This window comes from Brachyhypopomus gauderio, chromosome 3, assembly GCF_052324685.1.
Source record: "Brachyhypopomus gauderio isolate BG-103 chromosome 3, BGAUD_0.2, whole genome shotgun sequence".
Lineage (NCBI taxonomy): Eukaryota > Metazoa > Chordata > Actinopteri > Gymnotiformes > Hypopomidae > Brachyhypopomus > Brachyhypopomus gauderio.
The window spans coordinates 26771948-26793756 of NC_135213.1; the positions used below are offsets into that span (position 1 = coordinate 26771948).

The 21809-nt window shown below is 47.2% G+C and overlaps 1 protein-coding gene across 1 annotated transcript; it reads left to right on the top strand.

Annotated features, from left to right (window-relative positions):
- Positions 1 to 245: 245 nt before the first annotated feature.
- rasgef1ba (RasGEF domain family, member 1Ba) lies at positions 246 to 17347 on the top strand. The gene is made up of 14 exons (XM_077000812.1): positions 246 to 549; positions 3675 to 3857; positions 4001 to 4123; positions 4268 to 4405; positions 8278 to 8490; positions 8690 to 8764; positions 9712 to 9807; positions 10082 to 10184; positions 11720 to 11799; positions 13217 to 13312; positions 14866 to 14961; positions 15158 to 15281; positions 15795 to 15867; positions 16900 to 17347. Exons 1-14 carry the CDS (start codon positions 472 to 474, stop codon positions 16922 to 16924), a joined length of 1503 nt encoding a protein of 500 aa, XP_076856927.1. The 5' UTR covers positions 246 to 471; the 3' UTR covers positions 16925 to 17347.
- The last annotated feature ends 4462 nt before the right edge of the window (positions 17348 to 21809 follow it).

The window sequence follows — 21809 nt, forward strand, 5'->3', positions numbered from 1 at the left end:
CATAGAAACTGTCAGTTTTTTTTAAAGGAATATGATATCAGCCTATGGAATTTTCAACAAAAATAACATTCCACTGAATTGCACATTGTTGGTTTCAATCTCATTTCCCCATTTCTACTCAGTTGAAATATTCCTCGGTTTGAGGAGGATGGCCACGCGCCCACAGACGCGAGCACGACTACGCTCTTCTCTGATTGGCTGCTTGGGCTTCCGCACGGGCTCCTACTACAAACATACCCAGCGCGCGACTCCTCGCGCTCATTCGCTTCGTGAGAGCTTGGCGAGATTGGCACTGTCTTCTGTATTCACATTGGATTTACAATTTTTAAAGACCATGGCTGTGGATTTTGTTGACTACAACAGTTTTTCACTTGAATGAACACGCAATATTTAAAAGTGTGCTTTCAGAAACGTTTTGATTGTTCGCCAACTTGAGACAGGATTTATTTTTGAAAGCACGATTTCGCTTGCATGTCCGGAGAATCGTCCTGTACTTTGATACTGAGAAGAAATTCTCCGGAATTGGTCTTCAGTCGAGAAGGTTTTAAGGTGAGGTCAAACTTGTATCGATTTCATATTGCACGGACGGATGACCAGGGTCTAGCTTCTCACAAGTATCCAGGACAATCATTTCTCCTTTTATTTTGTAAACAGCTGCATTTTCTTGTAGGAAACAAGTGGCAGTTCATCAACTAAGCAGATATGTTGTGCACATTTGAGAGAGATAGTATGTTTTAGCACTTGTTTTTAGTAATCGATTAGCCAATGAACAGTTCCCGAATGACATCCAAAATCCGTGCATGAAGTTAACCCCTCTTTAATGAGGTCTTTAGGTCGTATGTGTCGCGGTTTGCCCCAACGAGGGTGTTAGATCATTTGTCATTTTATTTTTCACACTACGGTGCACATTCTAGCAGCTCTTGGGCTGTGAAAGGGCAATAAAACACAATCAAGGTTCACTGTTTTGATTACTGATGAAAACAAAACAATGAATTTATTTTAATTGCACGTGTGTTTTAGAAAGACTAAATAATTACAGCAGACTTTTCCCTTTAAAATTTGAAAAATAAAATAACCCAGCCTGGCCCGTGGAGCGCTGCTGATCGTGTGGGGTATTCCAGTCTAATGTCCGTTGTTTTAGGGGTTATGCGTGCTGGAAACGACAGAATTAAATGTTGTTAAATGTTGTTAACGCCATTACTCCCGCGTTTTCTTCTACACTACGAGTGTGGCAGTATAATTGCAAGGTATTTAAACTGCTGATATTATACATTGCCGTAATAAAAATGCCTTGCAAACAGCTTTATCTATTAACTGACCCGAGAACGAACTGAGGTGACACGTAAGACACCTGTACTTATATAGTGTTTGCATGACATGAATGGACTTTGCACCACTGAGAAATCAAGCCATTTAATATCATTCTGTCAGGTGACTCAAATTTTATTCACACCTTCAAACTACAACGCAGAGGCCTTTTATCAGCATGCCACACTTCAGTGGTTTCAGGGTAAGAGCAGCTTCCCTTCCCCCGAAGAAACACACGCATCCACACACACGCCTATATCCTAAATGTAATCTGGCATCTGTGTTCTCATGCTGAGAGCCAGGGGCCTGCTGCCTTGCCCTTCCTCTTTAACATTTATTACTGCTTTATTGCTTATTTGACATGCTAATGCTTAAGTGATCCTCAAGCAGTGTTGGGTGGCTCTGTTTTCTCTCTCTCCCATCTTGTGGCCAGCTGAGATTCCTCGGGGTTGAAGTTCTGTAAACAAGGATAACTCCGTATGTTGAGCAAGTGGCCACCACACCTTAAGGTGTGGGTAGGGACTTCAACAGCAGACCTGTTATGATTTGTGAGCTTGTCATAAGCTCTGTTGAGTTTTCTCCAGCAAAAACTGACCGCCCACTGCTAATTTTGGACAGTGTGCTGATGTGTTGTTTTCCTTCGAGACAGAGTGCTTGGAAACAGCGTCTGTATCAGGGCAAGATTGGGGAAGTGTTCGTTTCCATGTTGTTAGCAAATCCCCGCCTACAGTGAAAGTCCCTTTTATACGTCACTTATGACAACTGTGGTCACACAGAAGATGATCGACATGTGACTGTGACCTAAATTTCCAGATTTGAAACACTTAGGCCGTAACTCATATCAATTCCTTGAAATCAGAAGCACAGCAAAAAACCAGCAGCTCCACAGCCATTGACGCCTTGTTTCAGTTTGGCCGTAATCTGTTGGCCCCCCAGCGATGATGTCTTAACCTGGAAGTGAAGTCCCTGACTGACCACCATGGAGAACTCGCATTGGCAGTGCAGGCTGGAGCACCTGACACCTGCGGCCATAGAGCAGCCGTGTCTGCAGGGTGTGCTCACTCCGCCGCTCACTCCTGCTGCTCTCCTGGGTTCCACCCTCCAGCCTGAGGAAGGGTTCCCCGAGAGCTACAGAGGTGCGGCGCTCCTAACGCTATCAGCCCGTTAGACTAGCAGCTCTTTCCCCGTCGACTAGCCGTCACCGCCTCCTGAATCCACTCATCTGGTAGCCGGCGTCTGGCCTCCCCGTGTGACTTTTGCGTTTCATAATTCTCCTCTTGTGCGAAGTGTGGCGACGGCGAAGGTTGCGCGTGCACTTTGTTCTCTGACGGCATTAGTGATGACACACTCTTGACATTGATTATTCCTTCGTTCCCTTCTGCTCTTTGACACAGCGGGACGGTAGAACACACGCTGCAACAGACGCGTACGTGGGGGTGCAGCTCTGACTTTATCCCCCATTTTCATGCTAATTCGCATGGCTTATACAAAAAGCAAAAAGAAAGGGGCATGTGGGAAGCATATACAACTTCTGGCCACTCCCCCCTCCCTCCACCCCGCCTGCACACTCCCGTCCAGCCCTGGCACTCAGGCCTGTAGTCAAACGCTGGCCTGAATAGGCGGCCGACCCTTGGACTGCCCATTGTTTGCAGGTCCCTGGGCAGCCCGTGCCGGGACTGTGAATGCGTCCATTGAGAGGCCCATGCATCCCCGCAAGGATCGTCGTCTTCTCTTGGAATCCAGCCGCCCTCCTAAGACGGCAGGCAGTGTGGGCGGCAACACGATGCAAGCTGTTGGTCAGGTGGCTCGCTCACACGTGGGACTAACGCAGAACGGGTTGCTTTCTCTGATTGTTTTATATATATTTTTTTGGGGGGGTCTCTTTTCCTCCGTGGCTATGGCTGAACCTCCACGTGGGATTTTCTTGAGAGGCTGCAGAATGGGCAGAATGGACACGTTCAAACCTGTTCTGGCGTTATGGTGGATTAGAAAGTGTGCGTTTGGGTTTGCGTTTGTGATCATGTGCTCTGCCCCTCGTGTCTGACATCGCCGTCGAGTGGAGTTGAAATGTGTCGCACTGGTTTGTAGGAGGAGGCGTTAGCACATTGAGATTAATCGCAGTGTCCCCATGGGTGATCCTGAGTAGAAGAGTAATTTTCCGCTCAGCTTCCTATAATGATTTCAGGGACCTTGCCTTTTACGCAAAGGTAAATAAAATCTTCATACGTCTGGGTGAAAGACCTGCCATTTCCAAAACACCCCGTGTCCTGTTGACTCTTGTCATTCCTATTGTGTCCTGGCATATCAGCAACCCTTTGAAGTTCCTTAGAATGTAGACTAATTATTCCCTGCTCGGCTCTTAACAGGACACAATGCCGCAAACGCCACCATTCCCAGGAATGTGTGGATCCAGCGGATACAACAAGAACCTCTACCAGACAAAGGAGGAGGACTATGGAGGCCTGTATTACCATGACAGCAACCTGGCATCTGGGTCTCTGGAAGCTCTCATTCAACACTTGGTGCCCACTGTGACCTACTACCCTGACGTAAGGACTACTGTCTGACAAACGCTGAAGATACCATGCCCACAAACGAACCATAGTTTATGCACTGTGGTCAAGGGAGAGGTTTATTCCCTGTGGAGTTTTAGTGAGGGTGCAATTCATTGTACTTTTGATTCCCTCCACAGAGGACGTACATCTTCACGTTCCTGCTCAGTTCACGTCTCTTCCTCCACCCCTCTGAACTCATGTCTAAAGTGCGCCACTTGTGTGTGGACCATCAGAGGCTGAGTGACCCTCAGGCAGACAAGGTAAGTGCTACTCCAGTGCCCTTTCACTAAACAGCTATAGATTAGGGGAGCTTTTGAGTATACTAGGATTGGACCTTTATGCTAGACTCGTGATCCATAGGCTTAACTGGAGAAACATTAGATTTCTGTGATCTTCATCTGTAGGTGAGAATCAAAAAAATTGCCCCGAAGATCTTGCAGCTGCTGACAGAGTGGACAGAGACGTTCCCCTATGATTTCCGGGACGAGAGGGTGATGAGGAGTCTGAAGGAGCTCACAAATCGGCTGAGCACGGGGGACGAGGTGAGTGGGTCTGCCCGTCTTTATTATAGTATTGTATTGTGTAGTATGGTATAGTATTGTACAGTATAGCACAAATGGGGCTGCTCTTCTTTATTGTAGTAGTGGGGCTGCCTGAAACATCTTTCTTACAGTAGTGGCTCTGTAGTGTCTTTATTTTTATAGTGTCTTGGTAGTGATAAAAACATCTATATTATAGTAGTGACTTGGTAATGCTAAATAAACATCTTACTTATAGTAGTGGCTGGGTAGTGTAAAATAAACATCTTTTGTGGCTTGGTAGCGGAACTGTTAAATAAACATCTCTTTAATAGTAGTGGCTTGGGAGGGTTAAAAAAAGTCCAAGGTCTTTTTTTGTTGCTGTCATCCCAATTGAAAAGTGTAAACATGTTCCTTTGCAACTTGTTTTGTATTACCAGTATCTAAGACAGGGATTAACACTGTTTCTGAAGGCCATCGATCACCTTCTGTACCACTGTTGGAGGTACTGCTTGCAACTCTTGGGGTGAAGCAGGAGTCAGTTCTTGGGGGATGGGCGAAGGTTTCTTCAGTCCCAAAGCAGTTTGTGGAGCCCGTGGAGGAGGGAGAAGAAAGCTCCATTGTTCTGGTGCTTTTGTCTCCTCTGGTGTGATTCCACAGGCTGCATTTAAATAGCTCCATTAGCGCTGACTCGAATGTCACTGGCATGGCGTTTATTTTCCTAAAAGGGGATTTTTAAATGATGAATGAAAAGGGTCATCATGGCATTATTTTTGGGTGTTTTGCCCATTTCTTGTTGTTGAGTTGTTTTTTCCTGCTGGTTTTAAACTGCACATAAAATGTCCTTGACCAGAACTAAGCGGTTTGGTTTAGTGTAAGTGATCTGGCTTTTCGTCCTCATTCTGGAGGTGACCTTCCTCCATTACGCCAGGGCCCCTATGACTGCCCTAGCCGAGCCTGTCAGGTCCTGGTGAACCAGGTTGAGGTTGCCAGGTCTCAGCGTTTCCAGCTGTTTCCTTCTGTTCCTGTTTAGCCGAGTGCTTAGAGTGAAAAAGCTTGATTTTGCACTGAGAGGTTGAGTGAAAAGTGGATCGTGTAAAGCTTTCTGCAGGGCTCATTCAACCAGAGCATTAGCGTAACGACCAGCAGCAGGCAGGGGGGTTAGTTATAGCAGGCAGCTACACACACACACACACACACACACACACACACACACACACACACACACACAAACCTCATACTCCCTAAGTCGTCCATGGCTCATTTAATTAGTAGATGTGTGATGATTGATCTCATTGATCCTGACCAGGAGAATCGATTATTTTCTGTTCAGCGGTTCCTATGCCCAGTTGTGTACACTCTACATAATCATCAGAAAGAGGATCAATGATTAGCATTGGTTAGTTAACAGATGGAACACATAAACAGGCAGGACTATTACTCACTAAAACTCGCAAGGTTAGGGTCACGTAGGACCTGTTACCACTCAGCACAAAACAATACACCTTCAGCTATTTCTACTTGCGTCATGATCGGTAGAGGTGTAATCTCTGTATGTCACTATAAGTCATGACCATCAGGCAGATCCCTATCTGTGACTGTGAAGACATGGTACTGTCTGTTAGCTTCAAGAATGCATTCATTCACAGAGTAGATCAATGCGGATTATGTTATCCAATCCTGTTCACTGTCTGTGATTTTTTGCACTGTGAACTCTGCGTCACCCTTAAGCAAATAGCATTAACTTCCTTTAGAGCAGGTTACTGGATCTACAATACAATGGGAAATATTGACAGACAGATGTAAATTAAAGGCAAAAGCTGTTTCCAAATAAGCATTACTACACTTAAGGAAAGACGTACTCTTCAGAACAAGGGCACTCATCCTGCGGATGACATGCAGGACGTCTTGGGGCAGACAGCAAGAGGAGTTCAACACTGCAGAACTCTTGGTTTCTGGCCAGTGAACCTAGAATAGATGCAGTAACATCTGTCTCCAGACCACAGTATGGTCTTCAGGCCTTTGGTCTGCTGAGACTGTCATTACGGATGCGGGCGTCTATATAGGGAACGCCGACCCGAGCGTAACGAGGCTCTGTGATCTGGGCGTGACCGGCGGCTTTGGCACACGTGGAGGCGGCTGTCGCACAGCTCGTGTTTACTCCGCAGCGAAGCTCCGCCCCTTCGGCTTTGTGCGATGTGTGGCCGCCGGGGAGGGGCGGCAGGCTCGCAGCTGGAGCCCAGCGCGCACCACAAGACCAGCTGTCCTGCCGGCCAGTGCCAGGGTTAAAGGGCAGAGACGCCACCAAGGCAGCCGTCTTTCTCCCGAAAGTGAGCGGGAAGCTACCAGCTGCCTTCAAATGTCAGCCAGTTATCGCCATGAATTGTTTCTAAAAATAAGGACCCCATCTTGTTTGTGGTGGGGCACACATATGGTGACCCCCGAAGAGGCAGCTACTGCAAACATATATTTCGTACCGAAAATGCATTGAAGTGAAATGCCTAAATAAAAAAAGCAATTCCAACTCTCAACATTTCTTTAGGGTTTTTTTTCAAAGCAGTTTATTACATGATGAGTCTCCTTTGCCATGTGTCAGTCCAAAGCCTGAAGAGTCCAGCCCTCTGCATTTTCACTTCTCACACCCATTTCTAGTTCGAAAAGCAAATTCACTGGTTCCAATGTGGGCCTTGAGTTGCAAGAACTAGACTGCCATAGAATTACTCTTGGCCTTTCAGTCCTTAAATGGGCTTCATGCAGCAGAAAAAGTTATTTCAAAATCCAGGTGTTCTCATTTGAGTTAGATGTTTACAGAACATACTTCTTAAAGCCCCTACACATGGCTGCCTGGGTAGGCATAGAGGATGTCGATATTTGAGGGACCTCTTTCCGTCACTCTGGAGAAACGTTAGAGAACCACAACCCTTCATGCTGTTTCAGGCTCTTGCTGTTATAATGTGAGCTGTTGGACCAAGCTGTAAGAGCACGTGGGTGGCCTCCCAGGCTCTGAGTGCTGTTGATATGTCCTTTGAGTGGCCATCTGAGGAGAGTGCAGCTCTCGCCTTCCCATAATGCTGGAACTGTCCAGAACACTCAGTACGGCCCATGCTGGGGTGACGGACCCCGTCAGCACAATGTCCGTGTTTTTAACCCGCCCGTGCTGACCGGCCATTTGGTTTGAACACCCGATAATCCCTCCTCATGTGCACTACCATTCCCTTCTGTTTTCGGTGATAGTGCTGGATCGTGAGATGTTTTGCGGGAAGATTCTTCAACGCATTCCCTCGTTTCCCTTATCTCAGCGACCCACATCGCTGTTGGTATTTTCCAGTTAATGATTACGCTGTAATGACCTGCACTGAGCCGGAGTGGATGGCCATGTGGGCGCCAGCCGAGCTCTCACGTCTGTCTCCTCCGCTCCACCAGCCGAGCTCTCACGTCTGTCTCCTCCCCTCCATCAGCCGAGCTCTCACGTGTGTCTCCTCCCCTCTATCAGGCGAGCTCTCACGTGTGTCTCCTCCGCTCCACCAGCCGAGCTCTCACGTCTGTCTCCTCCCCTCCATCAGCCGAGCTCTCACGTGTGTCTCCTCCCCTCCATCAGGCGAGCTCTCACGTCTGTCTCCTCCCCTCCACCAGCCGAGTTCTCACGTCTGTCTCCTCCCCTCCACCAGACGAGCTCTCACGTCTGTCTCCTCCGCTCCACCAGACGAGCTCTCACGTCTGTCTCCTCCCCTCCACCAGCCGAGCTCTCACGTGTGTCTCCTCCGCTCCACCAGCCGAGCTCTCACGTGTGTCTCCTCCCCTCCATCAGACGAGCTCTCACGTGTGTCTCCTCCCCTCCACCAGCCGAGCTCTCACGTCTGTCTCATTTCCTCTGCTTTCCGTCTCTTCCTCTGCAGCTCTATCGTAAAACGGCACAGCAGATGACGCAAGCGCTGATCCGTAAGCTCGCCGCGCTCAGTCAGTACGAAGAGGCCCTGGTGAAGATCAGCTCCACCGTGACAGACCGTCTGATGGTTCTTAAGAACAAGCCCCAGTCCATCCAGCGAGACATTCTGACCATCTGCAGTGACCCCTTCACCCTGGCCCAGCAGCTCACGCACATTGAACTGGTGAGTCGACGTTCTACAGTTCACAGCGAGCCTGTCTTGATCTGTCTTGTCCTGACATTGAGGTCTGAGACGCTGGGTGTCAGGGATGGTTTGGTGGCTCTGTCTATTCTTTTATTTAGATGATTTCAAGATGACCACTGGAAGCAGTTGTGACTGATGGTGTTTTAAGGTGTTTTTTTCTGCCTGGTTTTTTTTTTAGGAGCGACTAAGTTACATTGGACCTGAGGAATTTGTCCAGGCATTTGTTCAGAAAGACCATCTTGATAATGAAAAGGTAACAGTGCACTTTAATACATTAGTAAATATACACTACATTTTTTATTCCAACTCTCTATGTGACCCTTCAGAGACACAGGGAACAACAAATATTGACTCCCGACAGATCAATAAGCACAGTCTCTCACCAGACTGGGGTCAACGCAGTCACCTTTTTCACACAGTAAACCCGAGAACAGACATTCCACTCACTCTCTCTATCAACGTATCTACCCCATCAAGGTTCTCTTGAACACAGTTCCCATTCCCCCCCCATTCCTCCCCACCCCCAACAGAAGTTTACCTCAGGCCCACCACATTGTCAGCAGCCACTCGGTGGCATTCTGCTGCTAAGCAACAGCCTGAGGCACGAGCTCCTAGTGCTCTAACCCCCTTATGTGGTCGGCGGCTTCTCTTAAGCCCTCGTCCTCAGGCCTCTGTGAGACTGTCCATCAAGAAGAGCCAACTGGCCTTTGTGTGCCGGACAGCGAGCTCACTCCAAAAGAATTTCAGGAATGAGCGGGAGAAAGGAGCCTCAGCTTCTCGCCAAGTGCTAGCAAGCGCTACGTGAATAGGCTGTAGTCAGATGCCGGGACCTTTCTTTTATAGAGCCAGCCTTTGATTGAGAGCTCCTTGGGTTAGGTCTCATAAACCATCTGAACTTTCTTTTCTTTTCTTTTCCCTTTTTATATCTCCATTGAAACAGAAGTCACGACAGTTGCAGAGTCGCATTTCGACATCTCTATTCTAAATAATGTAATTTTACTTTACATAGATCACTGATCACTGAGTTTATTCAGAGAATTTGGTTAGATTGGAAAAATGATCAGTTTTAGGCCAAAGGACAAACCTCGGGGACATATACTTGTCTCCATCTCTTCCTCTATGTACAGCTGTCAGAGTCTTGTGTATAGCACTTCAGGCACTGAAGACTGTGTTGACAAGCTGTCAAAAATGTCTCTGCAGACCTGTTTCAGCAATCAGAAGAAAGCCAGCAACCTGGAGGCGTATGTGGACTGGTTCAACAGGCTCAGCTACCTGGTAGCCTCCGAGATCTGCATTGTGAGTGCCTTTCATGTTCACACACTCTCTCTACCCCCTTTCCATGGCGTGGTCAATTACACTCTTAAGCCTGTCATAGTAAGGGGTAATTACAAAGTACAGCAGAGTCACAACAACTGTCCTTTAATTACACAATTGGACTGACCCTGTGATATGGCTATACTTCATTCTATTGTCCTGTAATTAGTAAAGTAGGAAGTACTGTTTCTGCAAGGAGATTTTGCACCTAAAACATGTTGCTCAGATGTTTTTGTTTATTGTCTTTGTAATGCAGCCAGTTAAGAAGAAGCACCGAGCACGGGTCATCGAGTTCTTCATCGACGTGGCGCGAGAGTGCTTTAACATCGGCAACTTCAACTCTCTCATGGCCATTATCTGTGAGTACCTTCGTTTGGTTGTCATTCATTCTGCAGAACCTTGCCCACAAGATCTGTGGCTCACAAGTCTGTCTGAATAATACAGTGTGTTATACAGTGACATCATGTACGCTTTCCTAAGCCTTGCGACACCCTCGACAAAGAAGCACACAAAGAAAGACACAGTGACGCAGACGTGATTTGGTATGTTTGTTAATCTGGTTTGGTAGGTGCAGCAGCGGCAAGGATTCGCTACTCCATGTTTAACAAAAACACTGTTATTACTAAAGCCAAGGTTGTTTTTATAACAACCTCAGAATAGGCTTGCTGATGTAAAACATGTGACGTTTGAGTAGGTGAAACGTCGTAGGCCCCCCCCCCCCCCCCCCCAAACTTGCGTGGGGCAAGTGCCACATGCCTTGGGCGGTTGTATCTGGCTGCAGCACCAGGCAGGCAGATGGTCCGGGCTGAGCGGCCCGATAGATGGAAGGCAGAGGGAGGAGACGGTGGGGGGGTCAGCTGTTCCTCCCCGTGAGACGAGGCCACACAGGCTTGCACCCGAGCCCCGCTCCCCAGAGACGCGGGAGAGAACAAACGAGTCATGGGAAAGGCCCGGTGGAGGCCACGGCGGTGCGTAGGCCGGCCCATTGTGGGGGTGAATGGGGCACAGACGTGTGGCAGCGGCTGCTCCGTCATTCCCACCGTTACCCCGGAGAGCGAAGGGAAGAGAACGAGATTTGAGCCCAACACCTGTCACACCAGGAACGGCTCCCTCGGTCGGCCCGTGACTCGTTTGTAGATGCTATCAGCTCCTTTGTCTGCATTCAACACATCGTTGATTTTGCGATGGGAAAAGCACAGAAGGGCTGTTTTAAATGAGTAACTGTTTCGGCTGCCACACACAGATAAAGATAAAGATTTTGTAAGACGGACTTAATAGAACAACTTAATATTTCTAAACTTTCAGTTGTATGTGAAACTAAATAAGAATGGTAATAATAATAATAGTTCTTATTACTATTAGAACTATTCTAATTCTGTTGGGAGTCTCATCTCCCAAACTTAAGTCTGTAAATGCCTGTGATATCCAGTAGACTGTGATGTCCAGTAGACTGTGATATCCAGTAGACTGTGATGTCCAGTAGACTGTGATGTCCAGTAGACTGTGATATCCAGTAGACTGTGATGTCCAGTAGACCATCCACATCAGCATTCTTTGGTCATCAGAATAGGGACCAGCGTAACCGAGGGAGTTTGATCAGACTGTCTCACCAGTGCAATGACCTCATTGCTTTACAATGACTTCAATGCTTCACGACTGCTGGATATGCTCAGGGCGTGAGCTTGTACCAAACACCAACCACACTCTTCAAGAGACGCGACATACCCGACGCTAGAGGTTCTGGAGAAATGGGCTTAGCACCTGAGAAACAGCAGCTGCAGCAGGAAATGGGAATTGGCTGTTGTTCTCTGCTGACCTGTGTTTGTTTTGTGTGTGTGTGTGTGTGTGTGTGTGTGTGTGTGTGTGTGTGTGTGTGTGTGTGTGTTCTCTACAGCTGGCATGAACATGAGCCCTGTGTCAAGGCTAAAGAAGACCTGGGGCAAAGTCAAAACAGCCAAGTTTGACATCTTGGAGGTGGGCACCTCCACCCCCTAACACACACACACACACACACACACACACACACACACACACACACACACACACACACACACACACACACACACACACACACACACACACACACACACACACACACACACACACACACACACTTCCCATCAGTATTTCTCTTAAAAACATGTTTTTGATTTTCCTGAAACAATACTTTTCACTGCTTGTTGTTCATGTTAATGGTGCTGGTGGGTGGATGTGAGTCATGGGTGGGATGAGAATGTGTGGGAACTTGGGAAAATACAGCAGGGGAATCATTGTGAAACAGACATGGCAGTCTGCCGTATGTATATATGTGACGTAGCAGCTCCGTCCAACTGGTACTGATGCTGTGGCCTGCAGGTTGGCCTGTTGTTCTGGTGACTCACACACACACACACACACACACACACACACACACACACACACACACACACACACACACACACACACAATGCTTATCCTCCAACATTATAGAGAGCCGTTCATTCCAACTAAATCTCCTGTAGGTGGAAATTACCGCTCTTGTTCCATTATGATTCTGAAATCCAGCCCATCTCTCGAGTGGGTCTGTAAATGTTTATAAAGGCAATGGATGAAAGCAGTTGCAAAGTCATTTAAGTCTTTCACTTGGGTCCTCCCAGACACCGTGTGTATTTACTGTCTAGAAACGGACTTACGCAGCTTTTGATTCATCTTTAGTCTACCAAAGGCAGTGAGGTAGGTAATTGGACTGGTGTAAAGTAAACTGCACCCCTCCCCTGCCTAGACTAACAATCACAGGCTGCTTTCTAATCTGTGGGGCTTACAGCATTTTGATGTGTAAATACGGCTCGGAGCAGCAGTCTTAAGGAGAGGTGGCGTGCTCGCTCTGGGTGCCTGCCGGAACAGAGCTGGCCTCTCTGTTCCCCAACACGCTCAGAGCCCCAGACACTTAGAGGTCAAAGGACACGAGCAACCCCACTTCCATGTCCAAGCCTGCAAAGTCAGAGATGCAGGCATGCACGTGTGTGTGTGTGTTTGCCTTTGTTTAGCACTCCGGTAGCTTTGTGGGGGCCTTGTCCTGACTCAGTAGCCCATCTGACTCTGTGGGCCTGTCTGGGATTATCGGGCGGTGTATCGGATGGCAGTGAGGCAGAAGTGGCTCGTGATGGCTCGAGGGGTCTTGTCCTGGGGGCGGGCGGCTTGGCTTGGAGAACGGATCCGTTTACCCAGTTCCCATGTGGGAATGTTCCCCACCAAAGGGTGACATGGGCGACTCATTTTGCCTTTGGTTATATCAGTGGTCATGGCGGTAATGTAAGATTTTGCGGAGGACATCGAGAATGCCGTTTGGAACAGGTTCAGCACAAACTCCCTCAGGGTACTGTTGGATTAACTCAGTTTTCTCTCTCTTTAGCACCAGATGGACCCTTCCAGCAACTTCTACAACTACAGAACAGCTCTGCGTGGCGCCACCCAGAGATCTATTACCGCTCACAGCAGCAGAGAAAAGGTAAGACACCTGAATTTAGAATGTTCTCACCATACGTGTTTTTCTTGCTCTCTTGAGCCTTTTGACTTGCCTTTTGTTCCGCCGGGACTCGGCGCACAAAGTGAGATTTGACCGCAAAGTACATAAGTGCGTTTGGCCTTGTTTTGATCATGTCCACCAAAACAACGGTCGAAGCATTTGACGTAAGCTGCCCACTGCCGAGGATCGAGCCGATTAAACAGGATTTGTTTTGAAGTGTTAATGGCTGCTTACGCAGACGCGGTGGAAGATCGTATCAGACTCCGGCTCTTTTAGCCAGCGTTGAAACCAGCACTGCAGTAGGAGCGTGCTCGATTAGCGTATAGCTGAGGTCATCTGTAATGTTGCCCTTGGCGGACCCGCCGCCATTGAGAACAGTATTTTTTCGCCTCTAGCCAGGAACGTTATGTAATGACTGGGACTGGACTGGGCCGAGCCCTAAATGGGGCTTTCATGGGCCAGACGTCAGATGTGCTGCTTCCTCCGCACAACACGTCCTGTTCTCTGCTGGAGCAGCATGGCAGTCAGCCAGTTCCAACGATGTTCCTGCATCCTCCGGCCATGGGTCACCCAGCCCTGCTTATCTGACCAGTAAGACCTCTCCGCATAGCTGCCATGGGTGCTCAAAAAAGGCTCGAAGGCTGTTTTGGTCACGTTTTTTCGTTTTTACTTGCTGGTCATATGGGGACGTGTTGGGAAGACGTACTCTCTTTCTCTCTTTGGCTGCTAGGGTCATGAGACAGAATGTTCCCAAGCCACTCTGGAATGCTCGACTTCACCCAGCCTATTTGGCCGTGGGGGTGATTTGTTGACAGTTCTCTCAACATGGTGGAGCGTTTTTTCCCCCTTCTACTAGCAGTTGTGACGACACTGCAACTTTGTTTTCCCCCAAATCAAGACTGTTTTTGTTTTGGTTAGCATTGACACTCCAGGGACACACGAAGAACAAAAATAAGTCCCCTCGATGTCTCCCACACAAGGATTTCCACCACAAACAGCTCAAATCACAGCCAGAAAAGGACTTTGCTTCATTCCCTGCAGTTGCACCCAAGCATATAGAATCTGGAGTTTTGCCAGTGAAGGTTGAACTGTTTTACTCCAAGTGATGGCCATCTTCAACCCTACCCTGGGCTTGTGTTTTTAGGTTTACTATGTTGTGCATGGTAAGAATAGCTGTGGGATTTAGCTTGACGGCTCCCTTGCCTACCCAGGATTCAGTGTGTCTATATTTAGGGAGAGCTTGTTTTGCATTTTGCTTTGTCACAAGGCTCATCTCATATGTTGAATGACATTGGAACTCTCTCTCTGGTACAGGGAACCTGTCTCTCCACCACACAGCTCTCTAATCGCATGCTAATGTCGTACTCAGAGTGGGCCCAGAGGTTAACTCTGTCAATGCAAAACATTACTTGTGCATTTGTAAAAAGCCGCCAGTGCTGTTTGGGTACCGGGATGGTAACGAGGATAACAGCCTCAGACTGGATGTTGTGCTGTTTGTGAGTGGAGCAAGTCACTTAACTCATCTTCTCTTTCAGATCGTCATTCCGTTCTTCAGCCTTTTGATCAAGGACATTTACTTCCTCAATGAAGGATGTGCCAACAGACTTCCAAATGGACACGTCAATTTTGAGGTACTTTAAAAAAGAAACTTCCCTTTTTCCTCATGATGCCATGGTAATAAGTCTAAACAATAGGAGACAAACATAGAGCCAGCTTAGCAACAGCGATGGCCGTGCAGGCCTCTGAAGCCTCTGGCTCTAGTCATGAAGATGGAGGATGTGGGAAGTGGCTGCTAACAGATCTCTCGGCTTTGCATTTGTGGTGTAGAAATTCTGGGAGCTGGCCAAACAGGTGAGCGAGTTCATGACCTGGAAGAAGGTGGAGTGTCCCTTCGAGAGGGACCGCAAGATCCTGCAGTACCTCCTGACGGCGCCTGTCTTCACTGAGGACGGTAAGCAGCTCCGCCCACGTCCACCCCACAAGGCCAGTGGACCGAGCTGCAGGTGCTGGCCACAGTATTGGATGGATTTCAGGGACCAGTAGGCCCCTGCACCGCCTCCACTGCTCCATCTGGCCTGTACACCTGTTGACCTCTTGACCCTCCCAAGCAAGTTTAGTTGAGCTTTCCGTCGTGACTTGAGGTTAACCCATTTCACCTGTTGGAGAGGGGCCAGGCTTAAAGGCAGACCGCTGTCTGACCTGCTCAGTGTCTGTGCATTACGCACGCATTACTCTTCCCCTCGGGCTACATCACGCCCCCCATGACACGGGCCGTATGGGAGTGAGTGCGTGTCGTGTGAGAGCAGAGTGGTGATAACACTAGTGCCTGAATGACCTCAGTCGTGACCAAGTCCCTTCACGTGAATGAGTCAAGACAAAGATGAATGCTCTTCAGTAGGCACATCATCTTCATGCTCTTCATCATCCTCACTGTCTGTCTTCACACTCTCTTCTCTCTCAACAGCTTTGTACCTGGCGTCTTATGAAAGCGAGGGACCAGAGAACAACATGGAGAAGGACAGATGGAAATCTCTCAGGTGTGTGTGTGTGTGTGTGTGTGTGTGTGTGTGTGTGTGTGTGTGCGGGCCTGTGTGTACGTGTGTCCTTGTTCATAAGAGCGTGTCAACACTCACTCATCACAGCTATATGGCCACCTGTGACTGACAGGTGTGTCATAATAAGAACAGACATGCGCTGGTTGATTTAATGTCTGCATGGATTCCTGTCGAGTTTAGCGCTCACCTGGTGTAAAGGTTTGCTGTATGGTGGTATGTAGGATCATGAGATATGTCAAGGAGGATTTGTAATAAGCTTAGCGGATTTCAGTTTCTTCAAAAACACTTTGTGCTTGGCATGACAAAGGAATATCAGAGGTGATCCAGCACTATACATAAAGGGGACCGTGTGGAAAGTTGATAATGTTGCTAATACATGGCAAACCACAACCCCTTGATCAGAGTTTGGCAGGCTCATTTGGCAATCCACATAGTCACGTTTCCCCACTACCATCCAAGTTGGAGGGAGGGAGGGAGGGAGGGAGGGAGAGAGAGAGAGAGAGAGAGAGAGAGAGAGAGAGAGAGAGAGAGAGAGAGAGAGAGAGAGAGAGAGAGAGAGAGAGAGAGAGAGAGAGGAAATGGTGAGGAGAGGAGCTGGGTGGGGTGTGGGTGTGGATGTAGGGGCGTTTTCCCCCCACTGCGACAGGATCTGTCACATCACCCCATTCCGTGTGGATCAGCAGTACATGCTCAGAAAGGGGCGGGGCTGTGACTGTCAGCACTTCAGTGGGAGGAAGTTAACTCCATGGTGACCAGGAAAGAGCAGATGAGAGCTGGGATGGGGCAGGGCGACAGACGTGTGGGGTAGAAACATGTATCTGGTTTTAATACAACTGGCACTCACACGGCAGTCTTGTGTAACAGCAGTGCGTGTATCACTCTGGTTTATGAGTGAGGTCACACGCATCAATGGTTCTTGGTTTGAATGAGATTGGGGTTTTATTTGAGCTGCTGCAGATGTTTGATGAGTCATGCCTCATTTTGATTCACCTCTACCTTTCGCTCTGCCTGCAGGTCCTCTTTGCTGAACAGGACGTGAGTGAAGTTCTCACATCTGCAGAAAGTGAGAAGAGTCCCCAATTTTGAAGGGAAATGACAATCTCTACTTTGCTGAAAGGGATTTTGTCTCCACCTTTTTATGGGAAAAGAAACTTTATGTTCTTCATACTGGAAATTTCAAATAAGCTTTTTTCGTCTTTGTAAAGACTTTCTAACTTTTATCTTCCTTAAAAAAAGACTTCTCAGAGAAACAGTTTGCCTTTTGTCGGAATTCCCTGACTACACCAGTGATGTGTTTTTTTTATGTTGTATGAGGGATTCAAGACACTTGATGCAAATAATTTTCTGACATGTTCAAACCCTGTTTTCTTCTTTTCATAGACAACATGAGTTTGCTGCTGGTTAGCTAACTCTGTATGAATGGGTCACAAAATGAAAAAAAAAAAAAAAAAAAAAAACATAACCGGCATAGTGAGTACTGGCTACCAGTAATGTATACACATAAAGGACCTATAGCATTAATTTAAGTATACATTTATTTTGTTCTTATTCTGTTGAATTTGTTCATTGTTTTTATACATTGTGTGATGTGTTTCCCTTACATGTGTGAGGAGTCAAGTGTGGGCTAGAGGCTCCTCAGAGTCGAATGAATGCACTGGGTGCATTTGACAATAAAGATGTCATTTCCTGTTGTATTAAATCTGTTTTGAGATACTCTGAAACATTCAGATTACATTTGCCTAATGTTCTTAACCTTCAGGGCTCTTAGCATATTCATGTGGACTGTTGAAAGAGAGATACAGTCAGTATTACCCCTTGATATATTAGAAATCCCGTTTTCCACTCTATGAAGTATATACAGTTGAAATGAGGATGACTTTCCCGTCTTTACTGTTCAACGTTGTTATGTGTCCCCCTGGTGGTGAAGCTGAGAATTGTTAAAGATGGTTTTGAGTTCACGGTGTAGTAGACTACAGTACGTACTAGTTCGAGTGGATCATTTCATGGTACAGGATTACATATTTTTTCAATTAAAAAATCATCAATATTATTTTTATTATTCATGTTTTCCCCAAAAAATGTGTGATGTAAGTTTCTTTTAAACATTTGATATTTACAAATTCTGTTACAGTTTGCCTATATTATTTTGTACTAGGTACATAACATGAATTATAGTTACTCATTGTATATTTATAAAACGTTATGACACAGACTAATATTCAGTGATTTACTGTATAAATATGTTTTACAGCACTGTATCTGTCATGTATCTTGACGATTCCGTTGAATTAGAGAAACAGCCGTTATTGGCAGGGGCGCTGCCTATAAGATTGACAGGCGGTGTGTAGTAGTGGTAAGAGAAGAGGGTTCTGCTGGACAAAACCCACAAAATAAATGTTTACGTAAAACACAACAATCTGTCAATCTACCAACAATCTGTCATTTGACACTAGCGCCCCTCTCCTCGTCGACCCTGAAATAGTCCTGCAGCGAGTTTGATCCGTGCTGACTATCGGGTCTGTCGGGTTTGGGCAGGGCGTTTGGTGCGAATAAATAAAATGTCTCTTTCGTGATATTGTGTGGTTATTCCGAGCGCTACTCAGGTGTTTTCTGTCAGACGACGATTGATATGACTAAAATGTTCCCTATACGCGCACATATTCCCTTGAGAAAGGTTTCGCTTCATTGAGACCTTCGAGTTTCTTACAACCAGATCACGGAGCTGTTTGTGGTGGTTGCACTCGGACAAATAATAAATGACTTACAATTCTAAACATTCTTGTGGTTGGTTTACATGCTATCGATTAGTGAAATATATACACTAGATAGCCTATCTGTGACTATTATTAGATGTTTCAGGAAATAAAAGTGAAGGAAAACGTTAAAGCAAAGCCTTATGCTAGGAAGAAAAATAAAATAAAAATGCAGAAAGAAATGACATAATTAAGATGCAAACACAAAGGTAAAAAAAACACGTATGGAAGATGATTCAGTGCACAAAGTGAGAACACAGCTGTGTCAGGTGCAAGATTTTTTAGAGTTTATCTCTCTGTATGGTCAAAAGAACGGTTTTATTGCGTTAGAAGTCAAATGAATGCTTGCATGTGTGGCGAGCAGAACTAACAAAAACCCAAAAAGAAGATGCACGACTACGCCACCTAGGGGAATTTCACCCCAAGGAATTATACTGGGGCAAATGAAAGCCTCAGCACAAACGAAAACCATTAACGAAAAGGACACAAGTTCAAGACCACTGGACCAGAGAGGTAGTTTCAATGATTTCTTTAATATAAAAATATACTTCGACCACTTTATGGATCGTATATAAAAATATATAATTTGCACAGACTCACAATGACAAGTAAAACAAGAGGGAACAGGGCTGCGGCCTTGGTAATTAAGATGAGAGCTATGAGATCACCTCTATACTGTACGCTCACCGTGACCACACTTCACACTCAATACTCTTCACTCCCTACCACACCCGTGCACGAGATTCCACCACCTGGGACATCTGCCTCTGTCCGGCCTGCAGCTCCTGCCCTGCACAAACAATCAAATAATTAAACAAACCCGGACAATAAGAAGACCAATAAGTCACAAACACAACCCAAAAAAAAACCAAACGCTTTGCAGCGCAGTTTGGCACCAACACTATTTAAAGAAACCACGACACAAATCACAGCACCAAATCACTGCAAACGAAAAAGGGATAAAGAAATAAAAACCAGACACTCAACCAAATCAAACATGTAAAACCTAGAAAAAGGTCGCCGCCAAACTGAGCCTAAACACGTAACAGGGAAAACAAATAGAAAACACGAAACACACGATCACTCGAACGACATGAATCACGAACGGCCCAAACAAAACAGCAGCACTGCCGGCTACTGGAGCCACGCGCAAACTTTATTTTTTTGGGTGAAAATTGCTGTTGTATTCTCTCCCCTTTATGACTGGAATCCGCTGGTTGCTCCAACAGCCACGGCGAATTCTTCACAACAGCGTGATGACTAACCAGGTTGTTCTCAAAGGGCATATAGCAACTGCCCACCTGTGGTAGATCAGCGCAATAATTCTCATGACGCGCCCACCGAACTTGACGGTATTAAGCTGGTCCACCAAAGGAAGCCAGGCCCAACAACAATAAATTGGCACCACTAAAGGTGCTGGAGAAGTGGGATGACAGAAGGGAGTCTGCCCCAGTAACCACACCCCCGCTATTTATAACACCAGGATCAACCTGCCCCGCGACTCGCACGGCTCCACCGCAATTTATCATTAGGGAGGGAACCAGTGAGATTGCCCCAACAATCTCACTCTACCACATTCTACCCCCACATTTAATATCGTCGCCCCGACGATGAACCCATGTAGAAACCACTAGTGCCATGGTCCAAACACGGCCAACTGTACATTTGACACAGAGCTGTGTGGCTCGTCTGCCTCACAAACCCCACCGACCGCACGCATCCTTGCAGGTCTTGCTATGAAGCAACCGATAGTCTACACACATGTGCAAACTCCCATACTTCCCTGTCACCCACACGACAGGCGAGGCACATACACTACTACTCCCTCTCACTACCCGAGACTCGAGAAGCTGATCGATATGAGCCTTTACGACGTCATACTCGGATGGAGGAATGTGTCTATACCTCTGCCACACTGGTGCACTATCCAACAAAGGAATTTCAGGTGCTATAAGGTTGGTGCAACCCAGATCACCCATGGGCTAACAACTGAATTGTAATCCTGTAGGAGAAACTTCACTTCACTCGGTTCCTGGTCTGTCAGTGCCGATCAGTCCACAGCCTCTATTCCAGGCTGCACAGCAGTAGCTGCTACAAAGGTTCGCATTGCAGCAGTGGTGGACCTAACATCCATAACCCCAGTAGGAAGACTAACAACCTGAACACTGCTTAAAAACCCAAGGTGTGTTTGTTCCTTCATTGACGACAGGAACATACACTGTACCCTTATCCACCGGAACTAGGCAGGAAGAGGCCGATAGCCCGGCTGGCAACCCAGCCTCAGGAGGTTCAAATAGAGCAGAGCGACCAAAAGGTAACTCCGCACAAGTGCTACATCCAACTCCAGATAACCGATATATGGGATATCAAACCCATTAGCAACCCGCAGTTGTAGCCAATGACAGGACTGGAGACGGTCCTGACCCCAAGGTTCAAACTGCTGCAAAAAGAAGCTCTCGGTGACGGTAGACACCATAGAACCCGTATCCAACAGACGAGACTGAAACGCCCCCAATTACAATCTCGGGGCAAGATGACATTAGCCTAGAAACAGTACCTGGCTTGGAGCCCAAAGATATCCCTTCTGAACTGTGGCTCTGCAGCTCAGTGGGCTTTAGTTTTCTGGCTGCTGAGGGTGAGCTGGCCCCGCTGCCCTTAAGGGTGGGCCACGACTGGAGTGTAACACCTGTTCCCCATCACACTCTCTTGCGAAAGGACCAGGCCGTTGGCATCGGCGACAAATGACACGCCCTTGTTGAGAGGGACGATTACGTTCTGAGGACGTCTGCAAAGAAGCAACAGTTTGAGTTAACTTATCAAGTTGAGCTTGCTGACGCTTCATCAACTCTTTCAACTCTTGCAACTCAGATGACCTTGACGCACTGGGTGAAACTGAACAGGGACTCCCCTGCACACCATACTGTAAGCCATATGCAGATGGTAGGGAGAGACAACGTCCCCTGGCACCCCCTGGCAATCCTTCCCTCTCCCATCGAATGGCCTCTCCACGCACCTCTAACAATGTGGCAGTGGGCTGCTGCCGAACAAACTGCTTCAACTCTCTACGGAGAGCACCGTCTAAAACATGTTCTACAAACTGATCCCGAAGTAAAACCTGCGCGTTTAACATTCCCTCTGGGGCCTGTTGCTTTACCGGTTCCATCAACGCCA